At 36.1% G+C, this 15139-nt stretch overlaps 1 protein-coding gene across 1 annotated transcript in view; it reads left to right on the top strand.

Moving 5' to 3' along the window:
• The window catches only part of FAM120B (family with sequence similarity 120B), a 48344-nt gene that overhangs the window by 16094 nt on the left and 17111 nt on the right, over positions 1–15139 (top strand). Inside the window, exons 5-6 of the mRNA XM_050316516.1 lie at positions 915–1087; positions 5080–5172. Of these exons, the coding sequence (XP_050172473.1) occupies positions 915–1087; positions 5080–5172 (266 nt within the window). The remainder of the gene's footprint in view (positions 1–914; positions 1088–5079; positions 5173–15139) is intronic.

The raw sequence follows: 15139 nt of genomic DNA, 5'->3' as shown, positions 1-15139 counted from the left end.
CAGAAGCAGCAGTACTTTATGGTACAAGTCTGTCTTTTATTGAGATTCTCAAGCAGAACCAGTTAGCTGTTCTGTTATTTCACGTGCATTACTGTTTATTTTGATAACAGATTAAATGTTATTTAAATGAGGAGCAAATTTTATATTAATTCGCACATGTCACAAGCTGGGAGATGGCAACATGAGGTAAATATTAAGGATTTACAGACAAGCATGAAAGTATAGAAATTTTGGAAAGGTACATTATTCATAACCGATGACAGCTCTTTTGTGTGTGTTTGCAGCAGCAGTGTTTCATACAGTAGCCTACAGAGTGCAAAATACCAGATCACCTTGTTTTTTGTTCCCAAACTGGAACCTACTGCAGAGGAGACATACCAACACAGTGTTTTATGGAGAATACCTACCTGTTTGCCAGCAAGTGGCATCGGTGATCAGTTTGTTCATTAAAATAGGTGATTATAAGGGAGACAATGTGAGGATCCTTCAGGGATATGCGAGCTCTAGGAGAGATAGAAGAAAAAGATCTAGTTGTTTTCTGCTGAATCACTGTTTATGATGACGTGAACTTCACTTAATGCTGTGGATCCCCAAGGGAAGGAACACACTTGCAGGCAAACTTTGGTTTTGAATAGGTTAAATGCCTGCTGTCTCAGTTTTCTGTGTTGTTGTAACAATTTAATTCAGTCCATTCTGCTTAAACATGCCTGTATTCAATAAATTTTGTTTAAATTATAGGCTGTATTTTTGTGTTATTTTTTTTCCAATGCAAGTTCTGTCAAATACATTTTATTTTCAGCTCTGTGATCCTTGCAAGTGCCAAGAGCAGATCAATTGTTTCCTTTCAGATTGTAATGAGGTAGATGTGTTTTATCTTGTTGCTGCCAAAATAAAATAGTGGATTTCCTCTGTAGGTGGAACACCTAATTTGAAAACACTGTGGCTTGCCAAAGGACCCGATGTGGAAAAGCAACGGTATAGTACATTTCTGGCATGCTTTCACCTTCAGGATGAGATGGAAGAACTCCAAGCTCTAGAAGCACCTGTTGCAGGATTCTGTTGCTTGCTGACCTATCTTATGATGCAGGTAACTGGGACAGTTGTTTTTAATTCTGCTGTCAGCTGATAGATGTGACTGACTAATAAACTATTTCTTGCTAGCCTGTGCTAGATTTTTCTCCTGATCTTTACTGTAGGCATAGTTAATCAAATATAACAGTACTGCATTACAGTATTTTTAATTAATCTGCTTAACATGCACCATCCTGCTCAAGAAATACTTGGGTTTTTTTAGTAGGTAGACATAAATCTCACGTGCCCATGACAAAACCCCTTGGGCAGTATAACAGAGAGAGTATAAACTGAGGGATTTCCCCTGTTTTTTTGGGACCTGTTTGCAAACTAAAGCTGCTCCTTTTGTGTTTCCTTTGTGTCATCAAAAGAAGACATTCCCTCAGGTGACTATGCGGGCCGTGCAAACAGACAATATAAATATTTAGTTAGCTCTCACTGCTTCTTCACACCATCTTGTCAATCCGCTCATTTTCAAGCCAGAATTGAGGATATGGCTCTTCTCATTAAATTCTGAGTAATAGAGGATCATTAGGTAGTAGTTCTGTTATAATTCCAAATATTTGGCAACCTGAAGACTACCATAATTGTAATAAAAAGGGGCACAAGATTAAATACCATAGTGCTTCATTGTTTACTTTTCTCTTAGGTATTTAATATATTGCCTGTACTTGCCTCATTTCAAATGCTGATCTCACAAACAGATTTTCTTCTCTGAGGATGAGAAAATTATAATGCTTTTATCTGATCTGATAAGCTCTGCTTCACTTGTACCTCCACTGAACTTCATTTTGTCTATTGTTCCGCTTTCTCAGACTTCACTTTCCTCAATAGCAGATGTATGCTGGCATGTGATACATGAAAACAAGTTCTCCCTTACTTTTCCTTTCTTTTTGTGTTTACTCAAATTTAAATGATGCATTGAGGAAATACATATGGGAATTATACAAGTGATCCATATAGCTCTTTTTTTTTTCTTCTTTAGTTCTTGTATCACAGAATATAAATTGAAGGTTTTTTTGAGGATAAAACTCATTAAATATAATTTCATGCCTTGCAGTTTCAATTCAGCAAGATATATATCATGTACTGAGCTTTTAACATACTTGAAGTGTTCTTCAGATTTGGATATGAAATCATGGTTTCATTCATTTATTTATTGTGCTATCCTGCACAACGTTTCATTGCATGATAACTAAATTGTTTGAGAAGGGTTTCTTTAGCGGGAATACGAAGAGGAGTAACAGGACAGAACACCTACAGAAATGTGGATTTACTGAACCTTGATCACAGCGTATTAGTAAAATAAAAAAATGCTTGTCAGGGAAATGGTTTTCAGAACTCATTATCCAATGGCTACTGTTAAAAACAGAGATGAAAGCAGTTTCACAGCTCTTCTTTTCGACAGGAACAATAGCAGAGAGATCATGGAAAGGGCTTAGTTTGATGGAAGGTTTTCATGGTGGTGCCAGTTTCTCAACATCTCTCCCGTTTTCCTGATTCTCTTCTGGCCTCTGAGTTGCCCTGATAGAACCTACCCTGTGAACAAGACTAGGAAATCAGTTTGGATTTAAATGTTTTTCATTGCTGAGTTTTTTTTAATGTTGCTTATTTCTCTGGTATTGTCCATTTGTTCTCTTGGAGTGTTGGAGAGGAAAACTTGAGAGCCAGAGTGTCAGCAGCCATGCTTTGAGCTGTCCAAATTGCTTCCATTTGTTTTATAGCTGAAAAAACAATGCTTGTCTAACTGTGATCTAATTCTTGTCTTTACTTTACACTTTAGTCCTAAATTTCTATTAGAGAAGGAAGGTGGATTGTTTTCTCAAAAATTATTTAAGTTGACCATTTGTAGGTTGCCTTGGAGCAGGCTTCAAGCTTTCCTTCAGCTCATGTGAGGGAGAATAAACTTCTTAACATTTTCATTCCTCATTATTTAATCTAACCTAAAAATTAGGTTTTTACAGGAACCTTTGTATTGGCCAACCCATCTGGCTTCCTCAAAACTTATATGCAAATATTAAATGAAAACTTCTTTTTTTTCCTTACTTAAAAAAAAATATAATAAACAAACCTTAACTATGTAAATAAAGTGTTGATTTGAAAACTGTTTTTTTAAGCGAGGGTACTTTTCAAATATCCTCCAAATTCAGAACAAAAATTTACAAAATAACAGGTCTGTCTTTAGAGTTGGGAAAGGAGCAAATGAGCTCAAATATCAAAATCTGAAGTCTGCAAAGAAAGGGGAAATTTCTCTTTCAATCTCTTATGGTTTTGGAAAAAATCTGACAGTGGAATTATGATAACTCACAAAGTTTTGTTAATGAATAAAATATTTCTCCAGAGGAGTGTTTTTACATTCATAAGCATTTTGGCTGATCTGCTCTGTTAGGGGCATTTTCTTGCTGTTGTACTTGCAAGCAATCTTTGATTTCCTTTTTATTAGCACAAAATTGTGCAAATATTGAGAATTGTTTCATAGATTCAAGTCACTTTTCTGTTACTTCAATGTATAAAATGTGCAGGTTCAGTAAAACTCTTGTTGCTCTCTACACAAAGGTGACATCTGACTTGAATTACAGGGTAAAGTAGGGCCATTATCAGATCTTAGCAGACAGGTGGAGTTAATGAATACCAAGGAACACTTTGAAAGCTTAAAATTTTTCTAATATCCCTCCCATTCTTGTGCTTTATGCAAGATTTAGCAGCATCGTAGAGGGGAAAGTATTTTACAATGCAACAACTGCAAGGCCTGACTTAAAAAAAAAATTTAAAAATTCTCAGTAGTAGTTAGATAATTTTTGTCCTGAGGAGGAAAGAATGAGTTACTCCTCCTAAGCAAATAAATGAATGACATAATTATAGATGACCTCTTAATGTTTGGGGGTTTCTTCCTCTTGATTTACATTAACACTTTTTTGTTAATTCTTCTTTCCTTCATTTTATCTGTCACTAAATAGAAGCTCTTAATGGATTGAAATAAAATGTACTAAACATCCCCCCAAAATCAAGCTGTTTAAAGAAAGGCAATGCAGAGTTTTAGGCAACCTTTTAACTTTTTTGTAAGCCCACAATGCACATTTCCACATTTTGCAAGAGAAACCTTTCCTCAAGTTCCAGTTGATAAGGAACTGTAATGTTATATGGATCTTGCTTTAAAGCCCTTTTTATAGCCTCAACAGTTGTAACAGGAATGGGGTCTTGGTCCACATAATGTTCTTATAAGAGGAAGGAAAGGATCAGAACTTGGGGGTCATTCCAGCTGGTCTCAAGGCACTGTCTTTCTTCTGAGGTGACCACGTGCCTCTACAGAGTCTCAGAACTCCTTTTCACAGCAGAAAAAGCCCCCATTCCCCCTTCACTCAGAAGTATTAGAGTGAACTGTTACATGAATTTAGAATTTTTCTTTATTTTACCCCACTTGAGCATGTTAGATTTAGTTTTCTCAGAGTTTAGAGTTTTCCTCACTTCAATTTCTAGCCTAAAAATCCTGCAATTTAGGTAAAAATAGGCAATTAAATATTTTAGATTATTTTTAAAGTTTCCAACAGATAACTGTGTAAGCATTTGAAAAAAAAACCTAATGGTCATCACATCTATGGCTCAGTGAAGTGGGGTTTATCCTGGATGTTAATTATAAAGCAGGGGTTTTTTTAATCTCATTTTTTTACTATGCTTGGTGTTACAGAGATGAAGTTCTTTCCTTCCTGAAGAAACTTCAAGGGAAAAAAGAGGATGGGCTTTTTTTTTGTGTGTGTGTGTGTGTGTGTGTGTGTAGAAATCCATGTATATACACTATACACAAGTATTGGTACAGGCATTTCATGCAAGTTGTGAAAGAAAGTATTTTGTTCCCTGAAAATGTGTTTTCCTAGACAATGCATTCGTGGCGGTCATAATTACATGAGGTCATTGATCTGAGTTTGATGTGCTTGAGTAAGAGGAGTCAATTTTCAGGAGAGTTCCTCTTCAGAGCCTTCAGATAATGTGTTATTTTTTCACCTGTTTTAGGTCAGTAGCCTCTCTCTGGAGGACTTAAATGCATTTGTGGCACTCATTCTCTGCCTCAAAGGGAAGTCAGCTGCTCAACTGGCAGGTCTGCAGGTACGGACCAGAATAATTGTGTTGCATAAAATGGTCATGAAAAATATTTTGGGAGAAAATTGTTCTACATTAATTTTTTTTAGATATGGGAACTAAGAGTCGTGGTAAATACACAGGCTTTTAGTGTGCTACATTTCACGTGAATACTTACATTTGTTAATCACATAAAAAATTAAAATGGAAATGACATTTTTTGGTGGTTGTGAAGTAGTTAGTAGTCTTAGATTTCTTCCTTACTTGGCTTCCAGACTTCCAACTGATTAAAAAATTTGTAACGATGAATCTGGTCTTACAACATTGCTACATTATTTTTTACTGATTGTGTTTTGGGACATAGGTTGTATGAAAATCACTACATTAAATCAAATTTTAGTATACTTGAGGAAGAATATAAACATAGTATAAACCTAACCAGAAAAAATGTTACCTAATGTGACCCACGGTAGTGAAAACTACTTGGATTACACTATTCTATAATTAGTCACGATTTCTTTTAAATATTTTATGTACTCCATGCAAATCTGGTTTTTTCCTTTCCTGCCTTCTTCAATCTACATTTGGAACGGCAGGTTCCTAGATGATTATTGCAGTAGAACCATTTAAGTATATCTTCTTGCATATGACCATTATACAAGAGTATTTTCAATTTCACATCTTGAAATTGTATTCACAGTATTAGTAGTGTAGAGCCCACACCGAGTGTGTCACTGGCCATTTGAGTTGTGGGTTTATGTAGAAGTGGGTGGGAAAGGGTTAGAAATAGTTAAAACCTTAACATATCTTCACTCTGTAAATCTTGCTTATATTTCGAGTAGATTCTCCATTGCTTTGAACAGTCCATGTTAGGATTTTAAAAGTACTTTTTGCTGATAGCAAGGTAAACCAACCACTCCTATTACTATCCGTTTTTTTCCAGCTCATAGGGACCAAAATAACAAAACCAGTGTGCTTCCAGTTTCGTTATTTGATTCAGTATAACAGATAAAGTCCAGTATCCTAACAATTTTAAAAATTCATCAAAAATTTGTTCTGCAGCTGATCAAGTGTAAGATCTGTGTAATGAAAAGGAAGCTATGAAATGAAGACAATATGGAAAAAAGCAAAAATGTAGGATTTATTTCTGTCAAAGACATTATTGCACATAGTGTTTCACTCAACAATATGAGTATCATTACTTTATCAAATCTGTGTGGCAGTCATTCAGCAAAAGCATAAAAGAAACCAAGCTTAAGTGTTGAAATGATTTGTTTATAGGTGCACTTATATCTTACAATGTATACTACATGTATGCATAAGATACACTTAGATATTATTACATAAGTTTCTAAAGTGTTTAAAAGTTTATTCTGTTTGAGTTAGAGGTCTTTGTGTGCTTCATTGGTGTTGTGATTCTATGAAAATAGAAATCTGAGTGTTGCAAAGATGTAGTATTAATCAATGTATGCTACTTACCAGCACTGTACTAATTCAGAGTTGTTCACAAATTTTTTTTATTTTCCCACAAAGCTTATGGCAGATAGTTATGGCCATAAAAGTGCATGAAATGAGAAGCTGGTCTTACACTGTCTCGTGAAGTGGACAGCAAGTTGTTGGACTTGACTTCTGTGTGCTATTGGCAGGTCCTTTCCAAAGTTCTGTCCCTCTGCTGCTTAAGAAAGTACTTCATGCACTGTCCAATAATACCTTCTGCTGTGCTAAAAAAACCCAAGAGATTTGTATAATGCAGTCAAAAATTTTATAGCAAGCTATTTTGTAGAGCACTTCCTTGTCTTATTCTCTTGAAATTCACAGTAGTGACTTTGGTAATAGTTTGAGTCAGAATAAATCCCTCTAAAGGGAATAGTGAGGAAAGATTTTGGTCTCTTTCTCTTCTGAGTTTGTGAATAGATTAATAAGAGTTTCAAAACTCTCCCCCATTTGCCTTCAAATTAACCTCTCTTCCTGTGTTTTGATGACATGGATTTCCTGGTGGAAAATGGTTGCTGTTTTTCAGTTTCTTTTATGTCTGTGTCTTGTCAAGCAATATCAAGAAAAGATGTTATGTTGTATCAGTTGACATAAAAATACTTTTTTATTTCATATATAAGCCGCCTGTAATTTTGTGGAAGCACCAGGATCAGTTTCAAGATTTATATGAAGTTACTCTCACTTCACAGGACGAGTAAAAAATGAGCTGTTTGCTGTTTCTGTGCTTCTGATATGTGGTGTGTAGATGAATTTAATTATGTCCTGGGAATTTTCTTTTGAAAGAACGGTACACTGAATAAATAGAGTATCTTATGTAAGTACTCTAAGAATAATGATCAATAAAGCAAGATTTCTGAGCATTATCATTCAATAATCTAATTTTCAAGATTCCACCTCAGAACAGCTTAAGCTGGCTTTGCGCATTACTATGTTTATCTAGTCATTTTACAAATTTGAGATAGGCTGTTATTTTAATAGTTAGTAAATAGGTTATCAATAGTTATTTAACAGCTTAATGTTCTAGATGTTTGTGTTTAAAATCAAATGATCCAAGTGCAATGAATAACACTAGTACATAGCTAATTAATAAGTGGGATTTATAGTAGAAATCAGGAATAGAGTTTAGCCTGTTTACCATACTTCTTATTCTCCACTGAAAGGTTAAAAGTGATCTTTAGAAAGACTTACAGAGCTTTCAAGGAAATTATGTTAAACTTAGTCAGCATCTGCAAAATTTTATGAAGTTGTTTGCTCATTTGCCATTTTAGACTTATAACTATAGTATTATTTTAAATGTAGAAAAAATGTTTACTTCTTGTAAACAATTCAGTGAAATACAATAATTTGATAAAAAAATGTTCTCTGTTTCTGTAAGGGACTCCATTAGCAAATATGTTTTAGCAGAAGAACACTGAACTTCCACTGTGAAATATGAGAGAAAATCTAGAGCATGTTCTTCTGATAGCATGAAGAGATCAGCCTTGACTTTCAAATCTGCTTTCTAATATGCTGTCCATATTTCATAGTTAATGAGATCCATAAACCCACAAATTTCTGAAACAGAAATGTCTATGGTTTGAATAAAGTGGGTTAAAGCCATAAAAAATATAGTTTATCTCATGCTGAAAGAAAGTGGGCTGTGGACATGTAACTACATTGTACATTAAATATTACTTTCTGAGAATAACATAATGTTTATACATGAAGATTTGATTATTTTTCAAGATCGATGGTCTCATAATACCAAAATGTGCACAAGATAGAGAAAACATTTTTCTGGTAAGTTTTTTTCTAGTTTTCTTGTGCTGCCCCCCTTATATGGTAGATTAGCATTCTGCTTTGCCCAAGCCTCCCATAGAGCTGATACATAAGGTCAGAATTAAATTTTGGACCCCAGGTTGTCTGTTTCCCTACTTTCTATTTTAATCTGGTGTGTGGTGTTGGCAAAAAGCCCGGAGAGCCATCAGTCTAACTTTGAGACCGTTGCAGAGAAAAAGAGGCACCAGCAGTCATGCTTCCAGTCTTGATTCTTATATTGAGCTGTCCACTGGTTGTTCAGTGTTTGTCAAGCACTGAAGTATATTCCTTCAATTTTTTAAGTACTTTCAATTATTTAAAAGTATTACTGATATGAAATGAACACAGTCATTTTAGATCTTAAAATTTAAGCTCCAGAGAGTCTTTGCAATTTGATTGCAAATGAATTTCACAACATATGTATTAAGTATTATTTAATTAGCTTTTGGAATAGTAATAATAATACAAAAATACTCATCAAACTAGTTAAATAGCTTGACAGGTGGAAATAGCTTTAGCAGGAGTTGTAATTGCGCAGAACCTTTGAGTATTTTCCATTGTACAGTGTCGTGGAAGCAAAACTACCTTAGTAATAGTATTATACCAATATTGCACAAGATAATTTTCTCTATTTCCTGAGGAATACTCAGTCATAGCCATGCAAAATAGCAGTATGTTTTAGAGTATGTATGGCAGTAGTGTAGATAACCTGGTTAGTAGTTGTGTAGGTATCTTGGTTAGGGTCCCTGAAATTTAAAGGGCATTGCTAAATCTATTCTGTATTTTTAAACTCTGTATTCATTCTTCTATGCCGTGCAGACAGAAAAACGTAAATAATATTTGGATTCTAAACATTCAAGAATTTCTGACCTGTTTGGCAAGCCAAGCTACATTTGTCAACACCATGTGATATTTTTCAAACAGATTCCAAACAGCCTTTGTGAGCTATCTATATTTTTCAAAATATAATTTTTTTTTAAAAATTCTTTCTTCCCCAGAGAATGTATGTTTATCGTTCCCCGGTGACTGTTTCCCAATAAATATTTACTTTAAGTCTAATTGGGTTGAATGAAACATGAAATACAAGTAAGAATATTGTAAAGATTTCACAGATAACCCCCTCTTACATACAAAGGACCTGCTTCTGTGATGTAAGTTAGTATTAACCAAAGTGGAATTTGAGTGCGTTCCCAGATGCTTAACTAAATTGGGATTTATATTCCCTCAAAATTTGCATCTGTCAAAAGTGGTTTTAAAATGATAGGTGGGATTGTAACTGCAGGGAGTGGGAACTGGGGGGATTGAGGTGGTTTACTATCTTGGCATTGCTTCCCAACCCATTCTCTTATCTGTAGTCTTTAGATTTTCTGGAACAAAAGTCTCACAGTATGGGATGTGATTTCAAGTTGGGATTTGTTCAAACTTAAAAATATAACTGTCTTCTCATGTCCTCAAGACATTCTTAAATGAATTAGTTCAAATAGAAACAGTCCACTTACACAGTCAAGCATTAGTGCAAATACAATTATCTATCAGGAGCTGAAGTTATTCACTGCTTGCAGCAGCTTTTGAGAAGCCCATCTTTAAATCTGTTCTATTTTCATAAGAGTCTTTTGAAGTTCTGAAGAAATTCAGGTTTTCTCAATCCTGTTGCATTGACAACTGGCTCTATCTTTCTTTGGTGATGTTGCTTCCTAAGCATGTAAAAAAAATCTTAAGCTAACTTATTCAACTTGCAGACAAGATTGATGTTCTGCCCCACTCTCCCTAGTTACTTCTTGACCAAATTTGGTGTATTTATTAGTATTATTAGAGTCTGTTTCCCTGAACATTTTTTACATTTGACATAAGCTCTAGTATCAGAATTCACATAACTGTGGGAATTCCATTATGTGTCACTGGCACAAATACAAACCACAGTATAACTAGACCACAGAATCACAGAATTGTCAAGGTTGGAAGAGACCTTCAAGGTCATCTAGTCCAACCATCAACTGAGCACCACCATATTCACACCTAAAGAACATCCCCAAGTGCCATCTCCGGATGCCTCTTGAACGCTTCCAAAGACTGTGACTCCACCATCTCACTGGGCAACTTATTCCAGTGTGTAACCAGTCTTCTAGTCTAATATCTAACCTGTACCTACCCTGTTTGAATTTACGACTATTTTCTCTCGTCCTTTCACTTGAGACATGGCAGAAAAAACAGACCCCCCCACCTCACTACAGCCTTCTTTCAGGTAGCTGTAGAGAGCGAGTTGTGGATCATCTTTTCTACCTTCTGAAAAAAAATGTATTCTTTAGTTGGGTTCAGTTTGTCCATGGACGAAATCTTGACCCAGATTTTGACCAGGAGCTTTAAAAAAAGGATTTATATTCCTTTGTGGAAGATGATCTTGCATTTTTCTGTGTAATTGTGTAAGTTTGCTCTGCTTTCTGTGAGTTTTCCCCTTTACTGCCCCATGATTCATTATTAGGAAGGTTTCAACAACAAAGAAATAGCAGCAGTGTTTCAGTTATAAATTGCTTTGAGACTGTATGTAGCATAAAGAATATTTCAGGATGCTTAACGTAAAAGACACTCAGGAGTTTCAGATAACGAAATTACTGTTAATTTTTTTGATCTATGCCTAATAATATAGCAGGAAGTGAAACATAGTTACTAGCAGTGAGGGCAATAAAGCTCTTGCAAAATATTAAGCAAACTGACAGCTTTGAAAAACTCAGAGATAACCTATTACAGACAGGGAAAATAAATATTTCTGATATCAACCGACCTATTCCTGCCAAGTTTCTGTTGGTCAAAGTGTACGTTTACTTCTGAGTTAAATAGTTTTCACTTCCTTGCATGTTGTGTGCTAGAAGGAACAAGCAGTCCGTGAGGGTTGGAGGTGGTGTTTGCATGGTATAGGTGGGGTTGCTCTTCATTGCCTTTACAGGCTGACCTGTGTCCCCACAGGGCAGGTGAGGCACGGGGGCTGGAGCCGGGGAGGGAGTGGAGCGTGCCGTCAGGAAGCGGTGGCACGCGTGCACCTGCCTGTCATCTGCTCAGGGCTGCCTGCACCTGCTTGCCTGCCTCTGTCACGCCTGAGCAGGGATGCAAGCTGCACATCTGTCTAGGCTTTCCCTGGAGAAGCAGATGGCTATGTGTAACTTCAGAGAAGCAAAAATGTTTTCTGAAATAACCTAATGAGCCATTTATAGGTGGATGCATTTATGGGCATATGGTTACAGTTCTTTGTTCGATGTACTGGAGTTTTTCAAATTACTATAAAAGAAATGTTCCTCTGGAAGATATCAGAAACAGCCAGGCTAACCAAGAACTGATTTGTTCCCTTTCTTTTCAAGTGTATTCGTGATTGACATGATCATTGTCCAGGGGTTAAAAGTCAAGATGGTGTCCAGTTCCTATAAGTTTGACTTTGGTCAAATTATTCAGTTCTTTCTCGTATTTGGTTCTTGCTTGTAATACTCATGCACCAGTAGTCTCAATAATAGAAGTTCTTTAGCCAAAAATACAAATGCTGTATAAATGTGAACTTGTAGTGCATTAACATCGTCACTTGTTAAAACAATTATAATCCTAATGTTACATGACAGAAAACAACACACAGGGACAGTAACACTAAATGTGTAAAGATAGGTTACCTCCAAAGAAAATTAGTGATTTATGGAGAGATTTAACTGTTGAGTAATCTCATCAGCACGTCATGTCACACTGGCATTAGTAGGAAGCATATACATTTCAACTAAAAAGGTATATTTCATTCATCTAGGCTGCTACATGTTCCCCTCATAGATTTAAAAGAAGAGATATTCCATTGTTCCTTGCCAAATACAAAGTTATGTATACATTGCTTTTAGCAAGGCCAGTTAATGCATACCTAAGTATTCAGCAATAATTTTCTATTTACTACCTCTGTGTATAGAATACACAAACACATCTTGGTAGAAAGTGTTTCTAGGGTAGCACTTAAGTTCCATGAGTTCCTACTAAAGTCAAGGAGAGCTTTACTTCTGAATGTAATAAAAGCAGAGCTATGCCAATACACTTTTTAAAATCCGTCCCTCAATCTGCTCAGTGTTTTTTACTTTTTAGCAAAATTATACAATTATATGTTGTATTTGTACCCTGAGGCTTCAATATAGCAGAGGAATATTTCAGGCTAGCAACAATGGCAAGTAATAATTTTCAATTATAGGAGGCTGAAAGTATAGTGGTTCTGCAGGAAGTTTATTTTGGCACTGCATCACTGGAAAAAAAAGGTACCTTTTGTTTTAAAATGGCTGTGGATCAATTCCTGAGGCTGGAACATTATCAACAAAGCACCTGCAGAGTCCAGTGATGGCTGAAGGGCTGAGATCCCAAAGTTTGGTTTATTACAGAGCATATATTTTCTTTTAAACGACATTGTTCTCTGTGTTGAATAGATCATTAAAAGTGGCCAAGTTACTCTCACAGAAACTCCCTATTTATTTTTAATTTGCTCTGACATAGTGGCAGTACAAGAAAATGTAGAATATTACATGTAAGTAATTTTCTTCAAAACCTTTGTTTGTAGTCAGTTATAGCCCAGAAGACCATCTTTATCCAACAGCTGTGTGCACCAAACAAGGTGTTTCTGTATGTGTTTATCTAAACCCCAGCACAGGGTTGACATTCTTGTGCCAAAAGGCAGCAGCTTTCAAGTTGTGTACGGCAGTTTTCCATTTCAAAAGGAATAGATATTCTGGAAGTGGTTACTCTATTGCAGCTTAGTTACAAGAAAATTCCTGATCTCTTGAACATACCTGATCACAGGTTGCAGGTTGTCAGTTCCTTTCATAGGTCATCTGAGATACTGCTGTTGTGACTCATAGTTTGATTTGTCTTGGACCTTGGGATTGTCGTGAAAAAGAAGCAGACCAGTTCTTTTCTTCCTCAACCTGTGGACTTAACACCTAGAAAATTCCTTAGCTAGAACTGTTTACCTTGGAGGTATCACTTCAAAGGGTGAACCACAGTATCAACAATCTTATTGTGCAGCTGCTTTGCAATACAAAGAAACCAAAGGAGAAAAAAACTGCAACAAAACCAATATGGCACTGGCAAACAGTATTTGTTCCCCTGGAATTCCCTACACTAACCATCATGGTTCAATGACTGTTGTATTTGAAGAGCTTATATACCAGACATGACATTAATAACAGTTGTCATAATGTTTCTGGAAGCTGCAGTGCTTCAGTCATGCTAAATTTTGCCTAATCTTATTTTGCTGAAGTTCAGTGGTCTTTCTGTTGGCTTCATTGGGAAATATCAGGCCCTGAAAAAGTATTAACTCAAAATAGTTTAAGAGAGCAAATGGCCCTATATTAGGGCAGTTGAATAGATCTTGAACATCTTTTCTGATTCTTAGGGGGAAAAAAAGTAAACTAATTAAGCCTTGGACAGTTGCAGCAATGAACTGAGCAGTTGCAGGTCTACCCAGCTACCATTTACCAATCTAGTCCGTGGCTGTGGAAGCACACACTGTGTTATCAAAGGCAGCCAAGCATACTCTGCTGAGTAGTTCTGTTGCTGGCAGAATTTTTATTCCTGAAACCTTGTTCCATGGACCAGCCCTATGATTAAACAATGGGAAAGCACTGGGTTAAGGTGTGGGTAAGGACTTTAGATCAGGGGGTGGTCAAGATGCAGGTAGCAAATGAAGACCCTTGCTTCAAAGATTTTGGTAAAGGAGCTAGTCAGTGTAGAGTAGAATACAGAAGTATATAATGAGTGTCAGAAAGTAAAGGAGTGGAAAAAGTTCGATGTTTTGAGGCTTACAATGGAAAGTTACTGGAAGAGAAGTGACCTTTTGCATGATTTTTAATTTTTTTCTCTGTGTCCCCTAATAACTTTTGAGTATGTTGGCTAATTTCAGCCACAACTGACAAAGATGTAGGAGTCTGTGAGAGAAATATGTTAATGGTGATTGTTTTAATTAGACAGTAGGGAAGATGGGGAAGGGACTCTAAATTGCCCAGCAGGAGGAAACTTTAACGTGATATCACATTGTTAGGGCATCCATGTGAGAGGGAGACATCACTATAGGCATGGGGAAGAAAATTCTGATAATTATTGAACCATTTCAGATGCCTGTGACATAGCACAGGCAGGACATTCCTGCCCATCAGTTCGTGATGCAGACATATCAGGAGTCTGTTGGCAGTCTGTCATCCTTCCAGAGGACAAACTTTATTAGTTGCAAGACAAGTGGAGCTTCTCATACTTCCCCCTCTCATAATTCCACAACATATAACTACTGTATGAGGGGGGAAAAAAAAAAAGGAAGGAAAATCAGATTACAAGAATTTTCAGAGTCCCAAACAAATAAAATACATTTTGCTACCAAATAAATTCAATATTATCTGTGTGATGGAAAGGTGAGGCGGTTCAAGGATAAGTATGTCACCAAAAACATGAGCAAGTATTTGAGGCACTTAAGAATTAAAATCCAGATAAATCCATTCACTTTTATAGAAAGGATATGACTGCTGGTTGGGCTACATAGTTAGCCTGATGACTATAATTCAAAACTGATGTGAACATTCTGTAAATGTCCACATGTATTGTGGACTGTCATTAGCCCAGCAATCATTTAGATCAGAGTTCAGCAGTTGTGGCTAAAATAAGAGAAATAATGTTACTTCAATCTTTTTACAGGTATTAATGCACTGTC

Source organism: Myiozetetes cayanensis, unplaced genomic scaffold, assembly GCF_022539395.1.
Source record: "Myiozetetes cayanensis isolate MyiCay16 unplaced genomic scaffold, myiCay2020 scf2-11, whole genome shotgun sequence".
Classification (NCBI taxonomy): domain Eukaryota; kingdom Metazoa; phylum Chordata; class Aves; order Passeriformes; family Tyrannidae; genus Myiozetetes; species Myiozetetes cayanensis.
Note: the sequence above shows the minus strand (reverse complement) of the source record. Positions and strands in the feature narration are given on the sequence as shown.